General features: G+C 39.6%; 1 protein-coding gene across 4 annotated transcripts in view; it reads right to left on the bottom strand.

The window, feature by feature from the left end:
* Window positions 1-23816, bottom strand: part of ZSWIM8 (zinc finger SWIM-type containing 8) — an 85336-nt gene that overhangs the window by 4421 nt on the left and 57099 nt on the right. For 3 of the 4 annotated variants that reach the window (XM_032231482.1, XM_032231480.1, XM_032231483.1), the window contains 10 exons: window positions 20451-20685; window positions 19354-19506; window positions 15700-15922; window positions 15200-15489; window positions 13080-13303; window positions 9845-10327; window positions 8789-8957; window positions 4421-4594; window positions 791-910; window positions 109-287 (listed from right to left, as the gene is read on the bottom strand). In XM_032231482.1, coding sequence (XP_032087373.1) covers window positions 109-287; window positions 791-910; window positions 4421-4594; window positions 8789-8957; window positions 9845-10327; window positions 13080-13303; window positions 15200-15489; window positions 15700-15922; window positions 19354-19506; window positions 20451-20685 — 2250 coding nt within the window. The remainder of the gene's footprint in view (window positions 1-108; window positions 288-790; window positions 911-4420; window positions 4595-8788; window positions 8958-9844; window positions 10328-13079; window positions 13304-15199; window positions 15490-15699; window positions 15923-19353; window positions 19507-20450; window positions 20686-23816) is intronic. The other variant, XM_032231481.1, reaches the window with a different exon arrangement.

Below are 23816 nucleotides of genomic sequence, written 5' to 3' on the forward strand. Positions count from 1 at the left end.
GTTTCACAGCAGCCATATTGCTCCATTCTCCCAAAAGAGGTCACATTTCAGTTCACAAAGCTTTCCAGACATGAAGCAAGCAACCTTTTTCATTAAGCCCATGTGTACCTGAATATACGCCTGCTGGCACCTCTGCACCAACTGATGAAAGGCAGGGGTGCGCAAGTGGTTGTGGACATGGGCAGGGTTGAGTCTCTGTAGGGACTCCATAATGATCTCTTGCAGCACAAAAGGACTCAGGACTCCCTTGGCTGCACCAACACAAAACTGATGTACGTAGTTCACACCTGCAAAGAGCAAAGGCATTTGTTGTGAATGTAAGGCATAGGAAATAAGTCCCCGTGCTTGTGTTTGTGTGAGAGAGAGGGAGGGGTTCCTCTTCCGTAAGGAGCAGAACAAAACCAGCAGCTATCTTGGTAGACTATATCCAAGAAAAAGGGATAACATCTATTGTCATTTATTTTTCAACCATGGGCAATTAAAATAATATGGGCTAGGATCTATAGAGAGCGCTTGATGTCCAAAGCTTTAAATTCTCTTTCTAACTTTAAGACACCTGTATCGTAAATAATGTTTAAATAAACAATTGCCAACTGTTTACATTGAAACTTTCAAGCTGGAAAATATACCAGGAGCATCCTTAAATTGTACTGGCTTCTTTTCACCAAGGGATCACTGGCACTAGCAATTTTAGGCAATAAAATAAGACACTCTAGCTGTATGCAGGCAGGAGCCCCACCTTGAGATCCATGTTCCCTCCCCTTTACATCAGGATGTCTGTGGATCTTACCTAATTTGGCCGCTAGTCCGAGAAGCCACTTCACATCTTCTGTGTAGGGGGGGCTGCGTGAGAAGTTATTGGGGTGGTCATTGTGAGCCCTGCGACCAAGCATCTCCAGTGCCAGCATCCCTGAAGGGGAGAGCAAATTGGACCCTCAATTTGGGCTTCCTCACTCACACTTCCCACACAGGCAAGAAAGAGCAGTTTGAACCAACAACCTTTGCGGTCTTCACCTTGTTAAAATTTAAATATTAATTTTAAAGCTCTCTGCACCATAGAAAAAGGTTAGAGAAGCAACCTGTGGAACAATTTGTAGCAAAGAAAAGCTATCACATGCTAAATAGTTACATCTTTCACTCTCCTTAGCAGAGCTTTGGTTTGTTTCTTTTAAAACAGGAAGAGCCTTGGGACTCTACAAAGATTTGGCATGAGGGCCAGTCTCTTTTTGCCTTCTTTAGTACTGGTGATTAAAAGGATTGCCATGAGAACTTTCTTCCCACATTAATTACCTTTTAGAAATTTATAAGGTGGTCCAAATCAATAGCAGCGTATAGTGATAATAACCATACAATACACTGTGAGCATGATTATTAGGCAAGTGAATATTTCAATTGTACCATCATTTTAAAGCATATTTCCACCTCCAAGCTGTATAAACCTGAATGCTTAGTGGATATAAGCATATCAAGTGATGTGTATTTGTGTAATGTGGCCTAAGGAGATCAACACCCTATATCCTTGAAGGTGAACCTATGGCATGTGTGCCAAAGGTGGCATGCAGAACCCTCTGCTGGCATGCGCACCATCATCCCAGGTCAAATCTCCGTGGTGTTTCTTTTGTGAGCTTCTGTTTCCCTGCAACAACTGACAAAACAACAACTCTTGTAAAATTATTTTTCCTCGGTGTTTGGAGACAGATAGTGAATATACTGAAACCCTTTGAAAACAAAACAAAAAACAGGTGGTTTTATATATTAAGGAAACAATTAATGCTAAACAAATTTATACAGATGAAGGGAGAATTTTGATGGTGGAATTGTAATAAACAAAAAAACAGATACTCTTGATAGTAATATATGCACCAAACAACAAACAAGAATAATTTTACAAAAAATTACACAAGAAGATTATTGAAATGGACTATGAGAATATCTATGTAGGAGATTTTAATGCACTTGTTGATACAAAGCTTCACTAAAAAGTAGCAAAATAGGTAAAAAAGTAAGGAAAATTCTTCCTAGGACTTTGCAGAAGAAACATGCATACAGGATACATGGAGAGAAACAAACCCAGAGAAAAATCAATATACATTTTATTCAAGTAGACACTAATCATGATCCAGAGTTGATATGATATGGATGTCGCTGGAATTGAGCACAAACATGCCAGAGATAGAGATAGAAATGAATCATTTCTGTTCATAACCCAATAAAGGTGAGTTGGAAGGGACAAAAGAAAAAGGTGAGAAGGATATTGAATCAATCTATAGTAAAAGATGAAGAAGATATTAAAACGATAGAAAAAGAAATGGAATTTTGCTTCAAAGTGAATAGACCCAGCAAAAGCATGTTAGGAGGCTAGCTATCAAAACAATGTCAAAAGACACTTAGAACAAGAGTACAAAAGACTTGAATTTGACCTACAAAAAGAACCGCAAAAAGGAAATTTTAAAACTCAAATGGAAGTAATAAAACACAAATTAAATTTAATGGAAAAAGAAGAATTGGCACAACAAATTAAAAGAGCAAAACATTTTTTAAATGCCAATAAACCAGGAAAGTGGTTAGCTTATAAGATGAAAAAGGAGAAAGAAAAGAAATTGATAAGCAAATTGCAAGATGAGAAGAGAGCTCTATAGTATCAAAATGAGAATAAAAAAATAATAATTCAGGAATTCTACAGAAAACTATATGACCGAGAAAAAGTTTCAGGAAAAAATAATGCAATATTTTTTGGGTTGGTTTTTTTTTTAATGTCAGAACTGTTTATTTGTATGTTTTGAATTGTTTGTTTATTATTCTCACTTTAATAGATGCAAATAAACGAGTGAGATGGAAAAAATTTTCTTTTTCATTCATTTGCATAATAATTCTGCACACTTATAGTTGCCCAATAATTATTGACACATAGATGTTCTTTTAAGAAAGCCAAAACATCACTTTTACTTTCTTAAGTATTCAGGTTTGAGGTTTATTAACGTTTTTGATTGACCGAGAGCACTGTAGTTGCTCAATAATAAAATTTATCCTCCAAAACACAACTTGCGTAATAATTGTGCACACAGTGTGTAGCTGAACCCAAAAGAATACACTATCACCAGAAGAAAAACAACCAATGTCATGAAAGGCTTTATAGGCAATAAGCAATACCTTGAATTGCACCTGGAAGACAAGTGGTGATTCATGAAGCAATGATGTTACAGGAGTCTGATGAGGTGTACCTCATACCTGCCTGTGCTGCTGCATTCTGGACGATGTTGGCCATATTTATCATTGTTCAATTACAATGAGAAATGCCAATGTCCAGAGCAGTGAATCAAGAGAGCCACAATTTTCAGAACTAAGGAAGATGCATTTTTAATGTCCTGAATCCAGAATACATACACTGATCACTAACTAATCCCTTTGGTCTATGATTCCCAATTTAAGACTGGCTTTCTGGTCTCCCAGAGTTACAGGATCAATGAATCAGTGGTGGGTTTCAAAAATTGTTGGAACCTACTCTGTGGGTGTGGCCTCCTTTGTGGGAGTGGCTTGCCACCCATGTGACTGGATGGGAGTGGCTTGCCGTCCACGTGACCAGATATGAAATTATGAATTAGTACTTATATCGGTCCAAGTAGCTATTCAGAAGTTAGTGGTTAGAAGCAATCGTAAAGCAAGATATGGCATTATAACCAGAAATATTTTGTTGGCTATTTGAAAGGGAGTATAATATATATTTAATTTTACACGTTAGCAGCTGCTGGAATTGTGTTTGCACAACGGTGGAAAAACAGAGATATGTAAATGAATAAATATTACAATGTGCAGGAATAAATAAATTGACAATTAAAATCAAGAAGGCTTTGAATACTTTCTCACGTGGGATTGGTTTTAACAATTGCCAACTAACGGAAACAGAAATTAGAAATCCAAAAGTATGAAAGAAAACATCAATTATGTAAGGAAAGGTCCTTAAAATGTATAAGGAAATATTACTAGATCATTATTAATGCGTAGATAACTGCGGGACATTACACACCCACCAGTGGTGCTTTCAAAAAATTTTGGAACCTCTTCTGTAGGTGTGGCCTGCTTTCTGGGTCCACTGGTGGAACCTCTTCTAACTGGTTCAGTAGATTTGACGAACCGGTTCTACCAAATAGGTGCAAACTGGTAGGAACCCACCTCTGCAATGAATATATTATTAACAAATACAGTTTCCTGCAACTATAATTAATCCTATGTCTCTTCTCATTCTTCTGAATTATTTATTCACCAGTAATCTGCTCACCAACCTAAACTAGTGAATTTAAACTTTCATCTACAAATGGCAGACCAGGCAAGCATTTCTAGGTAGCTGTTAATAGGATGCGCTTGACTCATATTCTCAATGCCAGCCGAAAACAACCGAAGTGTCGCTGTTTGTTGTCCTTACCAACTCGGTAGGCAGAATGAAGGTAGTGCAATCCTTGAGGACTGACCGGTTGGCTGTGTTGTTCATCTTCAGAAGGAAAGCCCCCTGTCACAAGGGAACTGGGCTGAGAAGACAAGCTTGTTAAGGAAGTCCCTTGAATTGCTGGGAAAGTAGACCCTGCGTGAACACTTCCTACTGGAGAGAAGAAACAACCGTATAAAGGGGAGAAATCAAAGACATCAGCTGCAGGATTTCAGTCATACTCTGCCTGGATACATGTCAGGGATTAGTGTTAATTAACCTGGTGGAAACGTAGTGGCAGAGAATACACAAACCGGGTTATAACACTGTATGGCTGATCACTCTAAAAGTGGCCTTAGTTCTCTAATTTTTTGGATGTTTCCCAACAGCTGAGCCTTTCTATCTACTCTCTCCTGTTGCATAATATTGGCAAAAGGGAAAAAATACACCAAAATAGACCATGTTCCAGCTGCCCACAGGGGATTATAGAACTCCACCTCTCTATACAAGTACTTCTAAAAAAGTTTCAAGTATTTGCAATAGCTAACATGTCATTCTATTTAAAAATGGAATAGTTAAATCCTCAAGGCACAATGTCTATTAGTACATGTTTAATTTTACAGAAATTTATGAGAGGGGGAGGCTAATTCACTCACAGTTTTTATGTAGTGTTCCAGATACCATCTCATGACATATTCTTGCAACATCAAAAAGTAAGAAAGACAACCTGGCAACATAGATGAAAATAGGAACTCATGGAATTCAGTAATGTAAGGCCATCAGACAAATGCAGAGAGAAGGCCCAGTTTTTACTACTGAAGGACAAGGAAAAGGAAGACTGAGACCCACATCTCAGGGGAAGAGGCAAAGATCAGGAAGCCATGGCAGGCTGAAGACTTTGGTTATCCATAGGAAAAGAGAGAAAAGATACCAAGGGAGATATTCCAGGTGTACAGGCCCTTCTGTATAGCTCTTATAGTAATCAATGTCCATGGGTTACTCTGTTGACGCACATGGAACATGTATTCTTTGGAGGAGATATTTATAGATTTGTGGATTGTTTGAGGAAACATTAATGGTTCAGTGAAGAACATATTGCTGTAGAATTTAAGGATGATCCTTGTTATAAAATCATAACAACAATTTCTGCATTTTTTGAATTTTATACATTAGTCTTTTTGGAACTGCCTGCTTAACTCTAGAATTGCAGTTGTTGTGGCTGGTTGATAATGTAATTTAAAATAAAACCAAAAAAGCAGGAATTTCAAACCAAGACAGATAATAAGCCTTAAATGAATTTTTGTTCTATGGAACAAAATAGAATTTTGTTCAATTTAAGTAAGTAAACGTTGGGATACAAACAATTTCTCTGTGTATCACTAAAATACCGAAAACTAGAAATCCAAAGAAGCAGTCCTGGTCTTTAACCTATACTCAATACTTACTCATGGACTAGATGAATTGATTCAGAATAGAAAGGGGTCTAAAAGACTTCCTGACCAAACTTTTAACTTAGCAATTAGATCTATTGTGTAACACAAAGGAGATTGAGCATGCTTACAACAAACTTGTAATACACAAAAGACACTAAGATTTCTAAGTAGCTTAATTTTACTAATTTACTCATTAATTTGTATAAAAATCACCAATTCTTCATACACAGAGGAAATGAGGGTGATACAATAGAAACAGAAATTAAAATAATGAATTTAAACACAATTCTGGACTTTGATATAGATATTCAAAGTCAAATTAAAGCTTACAATTTGAATGCTGAAGTGACAGTGCAGATTTCTGCCCAAAACCAATGCCAAGAATAATGTCCAAGATCAAGTTTAGTTTGAAGATATAAACTGTTTTTGACTCATATGGTGAAATTTACTTTCATATTTATAGAATATTTATAAATGTATAAATGTTGACAAGTTATTTACTACAACTCACCAATAAACACAAAAGTTCTTATCAAACCTTAAAATATTTCTACAACTTAAAATGATAATTATCAACTTTTTCAACTTTTTTGGGAATTTTGCCTTCACTGGGAAGCAACTTTGAAAACATTTCATTAATCTGAAACAGGTTTAGAAAGTGGCTTACTGCTTCCCCAGGAATGAAGATGTGCTATTAATAGCCTTTAAAAACATTTCTGTTCACATCTGAGTTGGCATTAACACCAGTATATCGATGGGACTTAATATCAATCCAATTAAAGCAATTCAGTCTGCTTTTTCTTGTTTTGTTCCCTTATCTATAATCTATCTGTGCAACAGTGGAGATGCTGGTAGGTAAGAAAATAATTTATACACATATTGTAGGGTTCTGATTCAACTTTCTATTTTTCCAATCTTTTCAGATAATTAAAATCTAGCCTACAGAAATCATCAAGTATAAATAACTTCCTTTCTTGGAGAAAGTTTTCCCCCATATATTGCTGGAATTGCCTCTCTCTGATGTTCTGCCTTACATGTTCACAGACATCTGGTATTTGTTATACATCCTTTCAATTAGTCACCCTTGTGGAATGCTATATTTTAATCACTATATTTTAATTTTTTGCAATAATTTTCTGTATTGCAGGAAAAATGTTTAAGTATGTTACTTGTATTGTCTTTGGGATAAATCATCTTGTTTTGAGCATGTCTCCTTCAAGAAAAACAAATTTGTGTGTGTCAGAGAGAGGGTGGGAGGAAGGGAGGGATTGTGCCTACAGAGAAGCAGCATTCTTGTCTGAAGGTTTCACAAATCAGACTTTCCACATGAAATAGGCAATCAGTAGTCAGCAAAGCCTACGAAAGTCATTTTGGATACTTGTCAAGGACAGATAACATTTTTGGACTTCTGGCTATTTTGGGGAGTCTGATACAGAAATAAGGCATCTAATCACAAAAGGTCTATGAGGTCCAAGATCCCTAGGATCAAGGTAATTATAACTGCTGTGAGGATTGTTTCTGTTCCTGCTATTGAAAGCAGGAATGTGATGGGAACATCACTTCAATGTCACCTCTGAAACTGAAATTCACGAAAAGAGATCAATTCTCTAGAACATCTCCTAAACATGAATGCGAATGGGATGGGAAAGTCGAACTTGGGTTGTGGTATAAACACGGGTAGTCTTGGGGTTATGATGGCAATTGGGATATGAATTTCTGTCACAAAGTGATTTGCTTTGAGTCATCCTGATCATTAAATGAGAAGCAGCAGGCGTCGCAGGTAAGTAAGGGCTGTGGGTGAGTGTGAGGGGGTGAGGGCAAGTGCCATAGGCAGAGAGATGCCATAAGTGATGGCCCAGAACAAATTTTAATCATGTGGACTGATGATCAGAACTTCAAGAACCAGATGTATGTCCAGTTTTTCAGCACTCTCATAACTTTGAACACTTGCTAAACAAATGGACGTACCGAGGACTGTCTGCGTGGGTCCCAAAGTCCCTTCATATCATTAAGTGAGAGACTTTGTCCTCTGATTCTGCACTGCTTCTTGAGAATAGGGCCTGGTTGAGGATCTGAATAAGGCACACTGTCCTTTTTCCTCGTTTTACACTTCACACCTCTGGTGCCTTAGTGCAAAGTTCTGGTTCCAACAACTGCTTCCACCTACAAATCCCTCCCTGTTTGCAATGAAAGCACAATACTTTGCTTAAATACTCCTACTGCTCATTCTACTTGTCTTCTCTCCTTTTTCCCCACCCCTAAGCACAGCACCATGCTTATCCCCTCCCTTTCCTAACTTTATACTTAATTATAAGGATGTTGGACAACCTGCAGTCTAATATAAAATGGACCAGTTTCAAAGTATAAAGTTTGTGATTAGCCACAGTGCCAATGGAAGCTACTCTGTAATTAAGACTGCAACACTCTAAACTGAAACTAAATACGTCCCCCAAAGATTCAGGACATTGTGAGAAAATCTGACAATTGTAACTAAACCACCAAGAAAAAGGCATCAACATAGTGAAAGTTTACTGTTATTATTGAGTTGAGGAGGAGCAGTGATTAGAGTACAGCACTGCAGCTACTTCAGCTGACTGCTAGCTGCAGTTTGAATCTCACCAGGCTCAAGGTTGACTCAGCCTTCCATCCTTCCGAGGTAGGTAAAATAAGAATCCAGATTGTTGGGGGCAATAGGCTGACTCTATAAACCTCTCAGATAGGGCTGCAAAAGCACTCTGAAGCGGTATATAAGTCTAAGTGCTATTGCTATTATTTAACGAACACTCTCTTTGGTTGTAGTCACAGGAATAGATATTGAAAACTGAATATTAGACGTTTCTACACTGGATGTCATACTACAGTATTGCAATATTGTAACAATCAATTAGAGAAAGTCCTGCTAAAATGTCTTTTTACCTGTCATAGGAATACTCACTTGCTACATTGGAAGACAGTGACAGCCCCGTCTCAGCATGGTAGGGGTGCATAGCAATCTGTGTCATGGAAGGGACAGGGACTCCTGGGAAGGACACTGCAGTTGCTGCCAAAGACGGAGTAGTTACTGAGTAGGGGTACTGGGCCCCGATGAACGCTGGGTGGACACCCTGTAGAAAAACAGGATAGAGTTGCCTGCTCCTTCCCAAAGAGGCAAGACCATGTGTTTGTCAGGTGCAAACAGCCCTTTGCATGCCCACAATTCCACCTCCTGTATATTGTTTGAGTTCTGAAAGGGGAAACATCCAAACTAAAATATTTTAAAAAGAAAGGTAACGTTTCTTTTTAGGGTGTTACCTAGGAAACCTTTACCAGGTTACCTGTGAAAATAATCCATAGTTGCAGGAAGAAGCATACTGAGCATATTTTCATAGCGGTACAAAAATATCAAATAAAAATTTTGTACCATAGCTTTTGTACCATAGTTTGAAAGTTGTAATTTCAGAAATGTAAGACTTTTTGTTAACACTGACAAAAGATAATAACCGTTCTAGGTAAGTAGGGCTAAATCCAATTACTTGTGAAGAAAAAAAAAGTATCAGGGTATTAATGAGTTCCACTTGAGACGTAATCTCAATTAAAAGAAAGCAGATTCTGATAGCAATTGATAGATGAACCTAGCCAATCCATCCAAACACAGATTAAGTGACGTTTACTTCTAGAGATTGTCCATGGGGCACCAACATGACTATACAATAATCTCTCTCTCTTGCAGATCCTTAGCCTTTTATTATATCAAAGACACCCAAGGGAAACTCCTCTCAGGAGACTTTCTCAGCAGTGTAGTTGCTACTACTGCTAAGGGGGTCACCCCTAAGACATGGTTGGAGAACGTTTCTTCCCTTGAACAACAACAAAATTGCTCCCAACATCCCTGCTCGCAAATTGGAAAAGAAGTAAAATGCTATTTCTGCCCAGCCATTGCCTAGTTCTTGTCATTTGCACTGATGAGTCGATGTGCCACAGTCAAAGTACTTATTCTAGACAAACAACTTACCTGTGGATAAGCAGAACCAGGCACTGGGAAGACTGCTGGCCGTGGCATGTGCTGAAGAGGATGGCCGATGTATTGAGGATTGCAAGGAATGTGGGTCTGGAGTGTGGTGTAGGGGTGCAGGCCTTGGGTGTGGGCGTGTGCCATTGCTGGTCCTGCCACAGTGTGCTGCTGGTATATGGTTGACCCCACTGAGATCACAGGCACTACTGTTGCTGCTGCTGTCACCGCAGCAGCCACTGTTACTGTAGCGGATTCCGATGTCACTCTGGCGTCTGGTATTCCACGGACTGTTTCGCACGACGCCCGGGCTCCATTTGCACTGCAGCCTGTTGCTCCTTCCCTCTGGGCAAGAGTTCCCCCAACCGTTTGTTCATACAACCAGTACCACTGGTGAGCAACCTCAAACAGAACTTCGGGATAAACTCCGCCGCCTTTGGCTGCCTCTTCTACAGCCAAGCAAGCCTTCTCCAACATTAGATTATCCTGAAAATTCAAAAGCTACATTGATTCAAGGTTTTTATAGGAGCCTTCAGAAATGACCATTTAGAAATAACTATTAGAATGAAATACAACTAAGGGCTACAAGGCAGCAAAATTAGCAGTACAAAACAAGCAGGCATGGAAAAGACCAGCATGTGGCTTTCATGCTCCTGAATTGCAAAGGGAACAGCTACCTCGCCCTCTGGCTGAACAAAATGAATCAATGATAACTAGTCCCTACAAATTAAAAATATATTGCAATTATGAAAATCTGAAGGAAAAAGAGAATTTTTAGTATAATATTCTGCTGAACAAAGGATGGAAGTATAAAACAACTGAATGCTCAATTTTGTTATCTGCATGAAATTATTAAAGACAATTATTAGTGTGTACAATTATTAGACAAGTTGTATTTTGGCTGATAAATTTTATTATTGAGCAACTACAGTGCTCTTGGTCAAATCAAAATGTTAATAAACCTCAAACCTGAATATTTAAGAAAGTAAAGGTGAGGTTTTGGCTTTCTTAGGAGAATATCTATGTGTGCACAATTATTGGGCAACTATTAGTGTGTAGAAGTATTATGCAACTAAATGAAAAATCACTCGTTTATTTTCATCTGTTAAATTGAGAATAATAAACAACTCAAAATGTACAAATAAACATTTCTGACAATTCACAAAAATAACTAGTGACCAATATAGCCACCTTCTTTTCAGTAACAGTCATAAGACTTGGATTCATGGAGTCTGTCAGTTTCTTGATCTGTTGACAATCAACTTTTTGTGCAGCAGCAACCACAGCCTCCCAGACACTCTTCAGAGAGGTGAACTATTTTCCTTCACTGTAAATCTCCCATTTAAGAAGGGCCCACAAGTTCTCAAAAGGGTGTAGGTCAGGTAAAGAAGGAGGCCATGTCATTGTTCTTTCATCTTTAAGACCTTTACTGGCTAGCCACACAGTGGATACTTCAGTGCCTGCGATGGAGCATTGTCCTGCATAAAAATCATAGTCTTCTTGAAATATGCAGATTTTTTCCTGTACCACTGCTTGAAGAAAGTGTCTTTTAAAAACTGAGTACGTTTGGGAGTTGACTTTGAGTCCATCTTCAACCCGAAAATGTCCAACTAGCTCATCTTTAATAATACCAGCCCATACCAGTACCCCTCCTCCATTTTGCTGACATCTGAGTTGAAATGGACCTCTGTGCCTGTTACAGATCCAGCCACAGGCCCATCCATCTGGTCCATCAAGAGTCACTCTCATCTCATCAGTCCATGAAACCTTCAACAAATCTGTTTTCAGATATTTCTTCGCTCAGTCTTGCCGTTTCAACTTATGTGTCCTGTTCAGTGATGGTAGGGTTTCAGCCTTCCTTACCTTGGTCATGTCTCTAAGCACTAAAAACCTTGTACCTCTGGGCACTCCAGGTAGGTTGCAGTTCTGGAATATGACAGCACTAGAAGATAATGAGTTCCTGGTAGCTTCACATTTGATTCTTCTCAAATCTTTGGCAGTTAATGTGCATCTTTTTTTTTCTCAACATGTTTCTTGTGACCCTGTTGACTATTCGCAACAAAACATTTGATGGTTCTGTTTTCACGCCCAAATATCTTAACAAGAGTGCTGCATCCCTCTGAAAGACTTTTTACAATTTTTGACTTCTCAGAGTCAGTTAAATCTCTTTATTGGCCTATTTTTCCTGAGGAAAAGAAGCTGCCTAATAATTATGCACATATAGGCTGTTGATTTTCTTAGGCCACATTACACAAATACACATACTTGATATGCTTATATCCACTAAGCATTCAAGTTTATACAGCTTGGAGGTGGAAATATGCTTTAAAATGATGGTACGATTAAAATATTCACTTGCCTAATAATTATGCACAGAGTGTAGAGGTGGAAATGATTAATCTGCTCATGGCTCCAAAATGGTAGTCCTTGATTTACAACCATAATTGGGACCAGAATTTGCAGTTTATTTAAGAAAGATGGTTGTTAAGTGAACCATACTTAATTTTACAACATTTGTTGCCACAATTGCTAAGCAAATAATTGCAATTGTTGAGTGAATCATGCAGTTGTTAAGTGATCTGGCTTCTCCCATTAAGTTTGCTTGTTGGAAGTCAAGACCTGGAGATGCTGCAACCATTGTAAATAAATGCCGGTTGCCAAGCACCCAAATTGTGATCAGTTGATTGTGGGGATGCTGCAAACTTTTTAATTACGAGGACCATTGTTAAGTCACTTTTTTCAGTGCCACTATAACTCTGAACAATTACTAACTGAATTATTGTAAATCTAGGACTATTTCTATACCATTTCTGGAAAATAAACACACAAACAAGGTCTCAGGATCTAATACATGGCTCTGCAGGATTTATAACAATTTACTTTTACACAAGAAGCTTTGAAGAAAAATTAATATAAAATCAGTTTATTATCTTCAGTATTTTTATGTATTTGGCTAACTTGCTTGTTTCTTATTTGTTTTAATTCAGTTTATAAAACAACAGAGGAAGGATTTTGCCACAACAGTGAAGTTGTTAGACTGTCATAATTTCACTCTTGAGAGATGCAGCTCTAAAGAACTGAAAAACGGGAGATCAGCTCTCAACAACATAGCGATGTGTTTATTCAAGAAGCGCAGTAGCCCATGTTTCAGCCCTATTCCACAATGCCATAAAAAAGCGAGGCTGATGCCTGTATTTGCTAGGTGCTGAAGTGGATCAAAGACATCTGACTTGCTCACCTGCTCTTTGCACTGGACCAGGGCTCTCTGAATCTCATTGGGGTTCAAGGCATGTGCATGTGGCAAGCAACTCAATGCCAATTCAGCAGCTGATCGCACCATATTGGAATCCCGAGCTCTTGAAGCTCTGTCAGCCAACGATGCCACTTCTGGGGGAGTTAGGTGTCCATCCCAGCATTCCACCAAGATGTTCAAGGCTGCACTGCCAATCTCCATGGCTTGCCCTAGAGCCCAGAGAAAAGAGCAGAAGAGAGATAGTCATATATTAGGTCTGTATATTAAGTAATCTCTTTTAATTCTTTCCAGTAATTAAATTATTACATCATTACAAAGGAAAGCATCTTGGACAGCATTAAGAACCAAATCAGACTGAATAGAGGCTAGAAATAGGCAATGTATGGCCCATTTTCCTGCTGCTACCATATGCTTCCTTTTTACAGACTCTGGAAAACTCAGTGTCTGTTGCCAAAATTCCACAGCTCTGAATGCATGCAGATACTTCTTGCACCTGACCAAATTCTGCCATTCAATCTCCTACATGAGGTACCTGACCACTCCCACCTAAAACTTGTAGCTATATTGCCCACTTCTACCGTACTGATTTAGAGCAGATCAGGCCCACCTTTTTCTCTCCCCTTATGCACCAAAGAGTTCCTATAGTATGTTGCTGAAACGCAATAGTCAGTCACTGAATTAAGACCATGATTTTCAGTACGAAAAGCTGATACAAAAAGTGTTAACTCTCCCAGGGACTTAAGAAATGTATTATAGGAAGAAAGAGAGTTTTCAAAAGTTGATTTCTCTGGTGTCCAGATAGCAAGTGATATCTGTACGTTCTTGCTATTCCAATTTAACCAAACATACACATCACAATGCTTCTCACATTGCACAAGAAGTTGCGTAGCAGGTTAGAAGCCTGTTTTCACAACATTCATCTCCATATGGAAGAAAGCTCAAGTCTGCCCAGGCTGTCTATGTATCTAACCAGCTCTCAGCTATGATATTCACCCACATGCGGAAAGAGGAAAGAAAGTGGGCTCATGCCTGTCCATTCAGCCACCTTTTCCCAGGAAAAATCTTGGCCACTGTATTTATTCTTATTTGAGACAGGAACTCCAGTAAATCCTGCCTCTTGCCACAGGGCAGGAAGTCAATCTAGCAACTTCAGTAATGGCAAAAAAACAAAAACAAAACAAAAACCCCAAACCCTCCCCTTTTCTAGAAGCAGTGTTTTCTTCGAATTTGCTGGCTGCCTGAGTTTTGTTAAGAGCAAATTGTAATTATTCATGTTAGAATCAAGATAATATTAATATCTAAGCATCTTCTAGATGAGCAATTCTCAAAGGCTGGGGGAGAGGCCTATGGCCCTGGTGGCCCTAGGATATCTCAAGGGTCCCACTTATGAAAAGCATCTAACAGGGGAGCACTGCACACACTAAGGGGGCTACAGAAAAACAAGTGTTATTGCTTTGTTGGAAAAACACATCAGTTATTATCCTGAATGCAGTAACGGGAGCTAAAGAGGGAGGCCGCAGGAGAAAAAAATCAGAAGGAGACCATGGGCAAAAAAAGTTAAGAAACATTGTTATGGACCAAATGTCTTCATTAGGACAGAAAGAGCTAAAGCTTTATAAACTGTGATTGCTCAAACTCAAAGCTGTTTTTATTTGACTACACAGGACTTGTTTCTAAAGACTAACAAAAATCAGATTTTGAACAGATATTCAACAAGATTCAGGGTGATTCAGAGTTATTATTTGTCTTTGGAGGAGTGCACGCTTCCACATATTTATATGGTGATCCTATGCAAATTCATTATCCCCATCACTCACAATAATCTTTTTCACAATAGATCAGAGGTCCCCAAACTTGGCAACTTTAAGACTTGAACTCCCAGAATTCTCCAGCAAAAGGATCAAAAGTGGATTATAATAGCTATTACTTTTCCCACTCTGCAGCCCTTCCTGTGTTGTACAAATTGTGCTAGGAAAGTACTGATAAGACTTCCAGAGAACCACTGGTTATAGTAGGAAACCACTTGGGAGGGTTTTCAATTATGGGCTTCTTAAAAATAAGACAGGTACGTTATGTGGAAAAGCTCATGCAGATACTATCCCCACCTGTGATCCAAGAGACATGAGAGGAGTAAGTCCGAGAGAGCCAGTTTGGTGAGACAAAGTTGTGTAGCCCCAATGCATAGAGTCCAATCTCAAAGGCGCAGAGGTGAAGGTTGCGATGAGGCCCTTGATGGCCACCACTAGAAGACGGATGGGTGAAAATGGAGGTGCTGCTGTTTCCCCCAGCCTTAATGAGAACTGTCTTGGCCAACTCAAAATAGAAGTGAGCAGCTGCCTCCGAGGGCTGATTTGGGACATGGGGGGCATGGCTCTCCGGTCGCCTGCCCTTGTATCTGAAGAAAGAAAAATAAAAGAGCCATGGAACAAGTTGAAGTAGAACCCAAATAAAATATTCTTGAGATATTCTCCAAAAGATAACAAGGCTCCAATTTCTGACTGAGTCTCTTGCTGCTTTGGAGACTCTTTCTTAGACCAAATGCAGGTCAGACCCAGGAAATGTTTGTCCCATAAATGCACAATTCTAGATGAGCAGCAGCACCCACCTCCCAACCTCCACAGTCTTTGCGCGTGCCCCTCCGCTGGCCCTCCGGCTTCCGCTGGAAGAAGAGGAACCCAAGGAATCACTGGAAGAACTACTGATGCTGTCACTGTCCTGTCCCCGGCCCCAGGAGGTAGTTGCCCAGCCCCCTCGCAGGGGGCGCCGACTGAGCGTGGGAGAACTGTCAGAGGTGGTTTCTGGGGCACTGCTGTCAATGCTTGCCATTCCTACAAGGCAATGAGAATAGTAAGCAAGCTTAGAGGGCACAACATAATCAGACCACAATATGGAATCCATCTCCTTTTTTCAATATACAGAGTATTCTGCAGTTAAGTTCAAATCAGAAACTAGAAAATAGACACCATTTGTTTGAGAGCTTCTGGTGCCTCTCAATTTAAATTATGTCATGTTAGGAAGCATTACAGGAAATTATACTGCTCTGATTTGCAACAGTGTAATGTCAGTTACCGAGGTATGAATATTGATGCTTATCAAAGAATTCTCTTCAGCATATGGAAATATACAAGCTTGACTCTTGTGTCTTTCTATATGCCAAACTGAGTCACCTTACTCACTTCAGCTAATTATTTGCCAAATCGTGAACATTATTTACAGCAATAGACAGGCAAAATTCCCTGCTCACCAAAAGATTGGAGGCAATACTTACTTCCTTATTTATAAATATATAAATAAAATTATGATACATAATTTGGTAGCACCAAAAGAAATTACAATCAACTTCACAGACTATACAAATTTATGCTAACATAGATGTTCTTTTTCTTTCCATCCAATAATGTCCAATTCTTGGAGACTTGATTTCTTAGCAAAGTTTTTTAGAAGTAGTTTGCCACTGCCTTCTTCCTAGGGCTGAGAGAAAAGAACTAGCCCAGGTTCACCCATCTGCTTTGCCTAAGGTGGGACTAGAACTCATGGTTTCCCAGTTTCTAGGATAATGACTTGACCACTATCCAAACTGACTCTCCAATAGATAACTCTGCCCCAGGTTTCACAATTCTATAAACCCTTGTAACATTCTCCATCTATTTCTTACCATAGTCTGACTTCTTTATGCAGCAAAATTATTAAAAGTTTGTTAATGTAGAAAACTCAAAATATGTTTAGCTGTTTTTGATTGAAAAAAACACATTCATATGGCATTGGGTCTGTGTGTGTGAGAGAGAGAAAGACGGAGGGGGGGAAGGGAAAGGGAGAGAGACAGAAGAAAGAAAAGAGAGGAGAGAGATGTTGCAGATTTTTATGGGTTTAATCCTTACTAATCTATACTTTGGGTCCCTTCACTTTCTTAATTTGGAGAAAAATAATTCATATCATTATTTAATTTACAAATGTAATAATTGCAAAGTTACAGATAAGAAATTCATGCTTCAGCTAGCTACAGTTGCAAGAAAAAGTATGTGAACCCCTTGGGATTACATGGAGTTTTGCATGAATTGGTCATAAAATGTGCTCTGAACTTCATCTAAGTCACAACAATAGACAAACACAGTCTGCTGAAAATAATACTACACAAACATTAGATGTTGCCATGGTTTAATTGCACATAACATGTAAACATTCACAGTCCAGGGAGGAAAAAATATGTGAGCCCCTAGCCTAATGATGTCTCCAAGAGCTAATTGGAGCCAGGAGTGAGCCAACTTTGACTCCAATCAGTGTGATGATATTGGATGTGTTGCCGACAGCTGTTCTGCCCTTTAAAAACACACACCTGTTGTGGGTTTACTGGTTTCAAGAAGCACTGTCTGATGTGAACCATGCCTCGCAGGAAAGAGCTCTCAGAAGACCTACGATCAAGAATTGTTGACTTGCATGAAGCTGGAAAGGGTTAGAAAAGTATCTCCAAAAGCCTTGATGTTCATGTGTCCACGGTAAGACAGACTGTCTACAAATGGATAAAGTTTAGCACTCTTGCTACTCTCCCTAGGTGTGGTCATCCTGTAAAAATGATTGCAAGAGCAGAGTGCAGAATGCTTCATGAGGTAAAGAAGAATCCTAGAGTGTCAGCTAAAGACCTATAGAAATCTCTGGCACATGCTAACATTTTTGTTGACACATCTACAATAAGGAAAACATTAAACAAGAATGGAGTACATGGGAGGACACCACGGAGGAAGCCATTGCTGTCCAAAAAAAAATATTGCAGCACGTTTGAAGTTTGCAAAAGAGCACCTGGATGTTCCACAGCACTACTGGCAAAATATACTGTGGACAGATGAAACCAAAATTGAGTTGTTTGGGAAAAAAACACAATACTATGTGTGGAAAAAAAAAGGCACAGCACACCAACATCAAAACCTCATCCCCACTGTAAAACATGGCGGAGGGAGCATCATGGTTTGGGGCTGCTTTGCTGCCTCAGGGCCTGGACGGATTGTTGTCATTGATGGGGAAATGAATTCCAGAGTTTATCAAGACATTTTGCAGGAAAACGTACAACCATCTGTCTGCCAACTAAAGCTCCGCAGGGGATGGGTGATGCAACAGGACAATGACCCAAAGCATACAAGTAAGACAACACAAAAATGGCTTCAACAGCACAGAATACGCCCTCTGGAGTGGCCCAGAGTCCTGACCTCAACCTGATTGAAATGCTGTGGCATGACCTTAAGAGAACGATTCACACCAGACATCCCAAGAATATTGCTACACTGAAACAGTTTTGTGAAGAGGAGTGGTCCACAATTACTCCAGATCGTTGTGCAGGTCTGATCTGCAACTACAAGAAACGTTTGGTTGATGTTATTGCTGCCAAAGGAGGGTCAACCACTTATTAAGTCCAAGGGTTCACATACTTTTTCCTCCCTGGACTGTGAATGTTTACATGTTATGTGCAATTAAACCATGGCAACATCTAATGTTTGTGTAGTATTATTTTCAGCAGACTGTGTTTTTCTATTGTTGTGACTTAGATGAAGTTCAGAGCACATTTTATGACCAATTCATTCAAAACTCCACATAATCCCAAGGGGTTCACATACTTTTTCTTGCAACTGTATTTGCAAGTCTACCTCCAACAGGAACACTTTATCAGAGCCATGGTGGTGCAGTGGTTAGAATGCAGTATTGCAGGCTAATTCTGCTGACGGCCGGGGGTTTGATCCTTATCGGCTCAAGGTTGACTCAGCCTTCCATCCTTCCAAGGTGGGTTAAATGAGGACCCGGATTGTTGGGGCAAGAGGCTGACTCTGTAAACTACTTAGATAGGACTCTAAAGCACTACAAAGCACTATAAGTCAAAGGGCTATTGCTATGTATATGGCTTCATTAAAATATGTACTTGTATAGCTCTCTACATATCACATCATATTTTATCTTCATGGACATTTTAGCATCCTTAAAACTGGCAAGAGGGAGACAAAGCCTGAGGTCACAAAAAAGATAAGCTAACTAATTAATTTTGAACTTCAACAAGTCCATCTAGAGAATTAGGATATTATTAACAGTTCATATGGGTTTTCCATTAATAATCAACGAACAAACCATTTTTCATTAAAATATTACCTGATGTCAGCCAGAACCTGCCCGCTGGCTGGCAATCTTTGCCTCAATGTTGTGCCCACTTGCAAAATTTTACCTCTGAACCATCACAGGTCTCCACCCAGTAGCAGAGATGTGACGTCCAGCCCCAAGTTACCTGTGTGCTTCTTTTTCTGTCTGACTGGTGAACCCCAGCATCTTCCATTGTAGCCCCCTCTGCTTCCAAGAGCTATTCGGCTAGGGACTTTCCCTTCTTGCTTTAAGATACTGGACTCAACAGGTGGGTCGCAAGGGGATCTCTGAGGGTTCTCTGGGGAAGCACAAAGGGTCACTTAGAAAGGCAGTAAGAGGAAGACCATTTGCAAACAAGGATCCGTATTAATGCTATCGCCAAAACTCAGTTCCTTTCCTACATAAATATTGAAAGTTAAAAGTCAGGGTAGATATTCACAGGCTGATTCGGCATCCCTATTCCCAAATGAGAAAAAATACTGCTTAACGTGTAGTATATTAATGTACCGTATATACTCGAGTATAGGCCGACCCGAATATAAGCCGAGGCACCTAATTTTACCACAAAAAACTGGAAAAGTTATTGACTCGAGTATAAGCCTAGGGTGGGAAATGCAGCAGCTACCGGTAAATTTCAAAAATAAAAATAGATACCAATAATGTTTTTGAATATTTATTTCAAAGAAAAACAGTAAACTAGCGGTGTATTTAATGAAATACTTCACTCACCTCATGATGCTGATGTCCCGCTGTGATGATGATGTCCCGTGCAGCCGCGGGAGCGATGTCCCGCCTCCTATGACACACGGCACAGTGATTCCTATCATTGGATCACTGTACCAGAGGAGGTGGGACATCGCTATGTGGCTGCTTGCCATAACAAGGAGGAGGTGGGACATCGTTGCAGAGCGGCAGGAGGGGGAGGAAGGGGAATCGTAAGACAGCCCTGCATTACATTAGAACGTGAGGAGGGGGGATGGTGCGGTGCGCGCTGCGCGGCAAACTGACACAGAGGGAGGGGAAACTCACAGGGGCACTGGGCCATTCACGAGTGTCACCCAGCGGCATGGCCCCGCCCCTTTTTCTCCTCCATTTCGGGCAAATTTTTCACTGACTCGAGTATAAGCCGAGGCGGCTTTTTTTCAGCCCAAAAAGTGGGCTGAAAAACTAGGCTTATACTCGAGTATATACAGTATAATATATACTGCAGTTGGAAGAGTCCTGGGACACGGCTATCCATACCTTGGGTTGTCTTGTCCATAAAGGGTTCAGAAGGGTTGCTTTGGACTGCAGGCGGTACCCCTGTCTGCTGTGCAACAGATGTTCCTGGGAGATGCTGCATGGGTGCAGTTGATTGGGTAGCATGTTTGGAAGGAGATTTCTGATTAGGTACTGTAGGCTTGCTGGATGAGTAGAAAGAACTCAGAGTTTGAGGTTTGTGTGTCTGACTTTCCCTGTCCAGCAGCTTATCTAAGATCTACAAAACAAGGAACAGGAGAATGCAGAGGTTACAATTTGAACTAAATACTTGGGAAATGGAAGGCATAATGTGGCATAATCAAGATTCATCTAAAATCAAAAAGGGGTGGGTTCACAGGACAGGCATGAGGCTAAGTTCTCATGGATACATATGCAGCTAATAAGTCAGTTTATTTTATAAATTCAGGCAATTAGCTTGTTTAGTTACAGTAATGTAATTTATAACATAAGGCAGAGACTTTTTGTATCCTTGAACACATTCATTTTTCCCCAGTTAAGCCTTCCCAAAATCTTTTAGGAATAAGGATTGCCCTTCAAACTCTGGCAGGATCAGAAGAAAGAAACAGATGGCAAAAGTACATGGAATTAAACTTCAATTTAATCTTACAGTACATTAATTCATTACAGTAAATCTGAATATTTAAAAACCTCCCCTTCTTATCTTGGTAAAAATTCCAATTTAGTTGTCCCCAGAATATTTTCTTGACATAAAATAATTTATTTTTATTATATTTGCATGCAGCCTATTCTCAAAGGTTCTGGGCAGATGACAATTCAGATCATCATAAAATAAAGATCAATTTCCTCAAAAATAATAAACCCACACACATCATCATCATCATCAATTCCTGTACAAAGCATATTGGGCAGCAAGTGTTTTCAAGTGGTTTCAATAATTTGCAGCATCTTCAGCATCATCCCAAGGGATATTAATTATCTTAAGATCTTCCTTAACTGTTTGGTGCTAGGTTTTCCAAGGCCGGCATCGTTTTGTCTTTCCTTCAGGGAAGCATCCAATGGAGTACAATTTTTGGACGCAGGTCTTTGGGTAAAGGTAAAGGTTCCCCTCACACATGTGTGCTAGTCATTCCAGACGCTAGGGGGCGGTGCTCATCTGTTTCAAAGCCGAAGAGCCAGCACTGTCCAAAGACATCTCCGTGGTCATGTGACCAGCATGAGTAAATGCCGAAGGTGCACAGAATGCTGTTACCTTCCCACCAAAGGTGTTCCCTATTTTTCTACTTGCATTTTTACATGCTTTTGAACTGCTAGGTTGGCAGAAGCTGGGACAAGTAACGGGAGCTCACTCCATTATGCAGCGCTAGGGATTCAAACCACCGGACTTCTCCTTTGTAAAGTTTTTTATTTTTTCATTTTCATAACATATAATCACATGTGTACTATTACATAGCCAATATTGTGTTGTATTATTAAATGTTTACATCAATTCATCTTACCATCAGCTCCCAAAAAACAATTGGCTCTTCTGCTCTCCATACACCATATTTATACTTTATCCATCACTTTCTTCTCCCTCTCTCCTCCCCTCCCTACCTCCTTTCTTCCCTGAACTTCTGATCGACAAGCTAAGCGTCAGCCACTGAGACACGTCCCCAGGTCTTTAGGCATATGTAATATATGGCCAACAAGCCGCATTCGACATTCATAGTTCTCAGTAGGTGTTCTTAATCTAATCTTTGTAGTACTTTTTCATTTGTGTTGTGGTCATGATATGAGACATGGAGGATTCTTCTCAAGCAGCATTGTTGGAAAACATTTAACTGTTTAATCATCTGGGCTGTGCACTTCCATCAAACAGAGCTTAGAATTCCAAAAGCCAAAAGTAATCAATTTTATTGACTTCAAAAAATTGATTGACTCAATTCATCGTATCATTATGGAATATCGTAAAGTTCTTTGGTATTCCTCAACATTTTGTAAACATTTTAGAGTCTGTATTATAACACTAGCTACTAGGTACAAACGGAACCTGGCAACACAGCTTTCTTTAACATCAATACAGGAGTAAGACATGAGTATATACTATCACCATTCCTGTTTCTCTTTTCCATGGACTTCATTATGCATAGAGCAATGGATAACCCTAGCTTTGGCATAGGGCTTAGGCAACACCCGATCTAACAGATTTAGATTTTGTGGATGACATTGCATTGCTTGGTGAAACTGAGGCCAAAAAGATTGGCTTTTGTATAAATCTTAAAAAGAACAAGTTATGCAAATTGAAAGTACTCAGGATAATATGCCTATAACGGTCCTTGTCCAGGCTACGGAACAAGTCCAACAATGTACTTATCTTGGTAGCAGTTATGTCTATTGATGGAGGTACACATCAGAACAGTAACTATAAAATTGGCCATGTTTCAACGCGTGCGCTCAATTTGGTCTACGACAGTCATATATATTATAACAAAGATAAAACTCTTCAGGGGTGTTGCTATACCAACAGCAACATATGCTTGTGAAACCCACACGTAACTCAAACAAAAATGGTAATATTAAAATAACAAACCAAAAAGATAGGCAGTCATACACATAAGTGATTCCACTGACAACATAGCATGTGCTAAATAAGGTTTAACATTTTTCCCCTAAAAGCACAATGGAAGGAACAGATTGAATCACCATAGGGAGGTACTTGCAGAATATAGGACCAACAACAACAAGAACAACGGAAAACCCATTTACTTTTGAGGGTCCACCAGAGGAACATGTTAAATAAGGGATTTGGATGGAGCTGATTCTATCTGAACTTGTTGGATGGGCAGATAAATACAAAGGAAAGTGGTCCTGAGGGATTCTAGTCTAGAATCATGTAGGCTTTTAATGGTGACAATGAACATCTTAAGATGCACCAGGAGGCCAACAGGCAATCAATGAAATCTCCAAAGCACTATAGTCATAAAACAATGTGTCATGATGCACTTGCCATTGCCCTGGCCATCACATTTTGCTCAAGTTTTGGCTTGTGAATGAATTCTTTCCAGGTGCACCCCTCCAAAGCACTTTAAAATATTCAAAATAGGAGTGACTAAGGCACAAATGATTGTGAATCTGAGCTTTCCAATGCAGGAATGACCACAATTTGTACATACAATTTAACTGTATAAAAATAAAAACTGTAGCCTGCTGATTGAGCTACAAATCAGGGCAATTTCCTTATAATCAGTTACCCAAAATCTCAAGCCATCCTATCGGGTGAATTCAGTCTGAGCCTATTTCTCCCGATAGCCTTCAGTTACTAGATCAGCTGTAAAGCAGGGAATGGTGTGACACCCTAGAGGAGCAGTAGAGGACCATTCTTGCATCCAGGCTTGAAGCAGGATTTTG

This window comes from Thamnophis elegans, chromosome 15, assembly GCF_009769535.1.
Source record: "Thamnophis elegans isolate rThaEle1 chromosome 15, rThaEle1.pri, whole genome shotgun sequence".
NCBI lineage: Eukaryota > Metazoa > Chordata > Lepidosauria > Squamata > Colubridae > Thamnophis > Thamnophis elegans.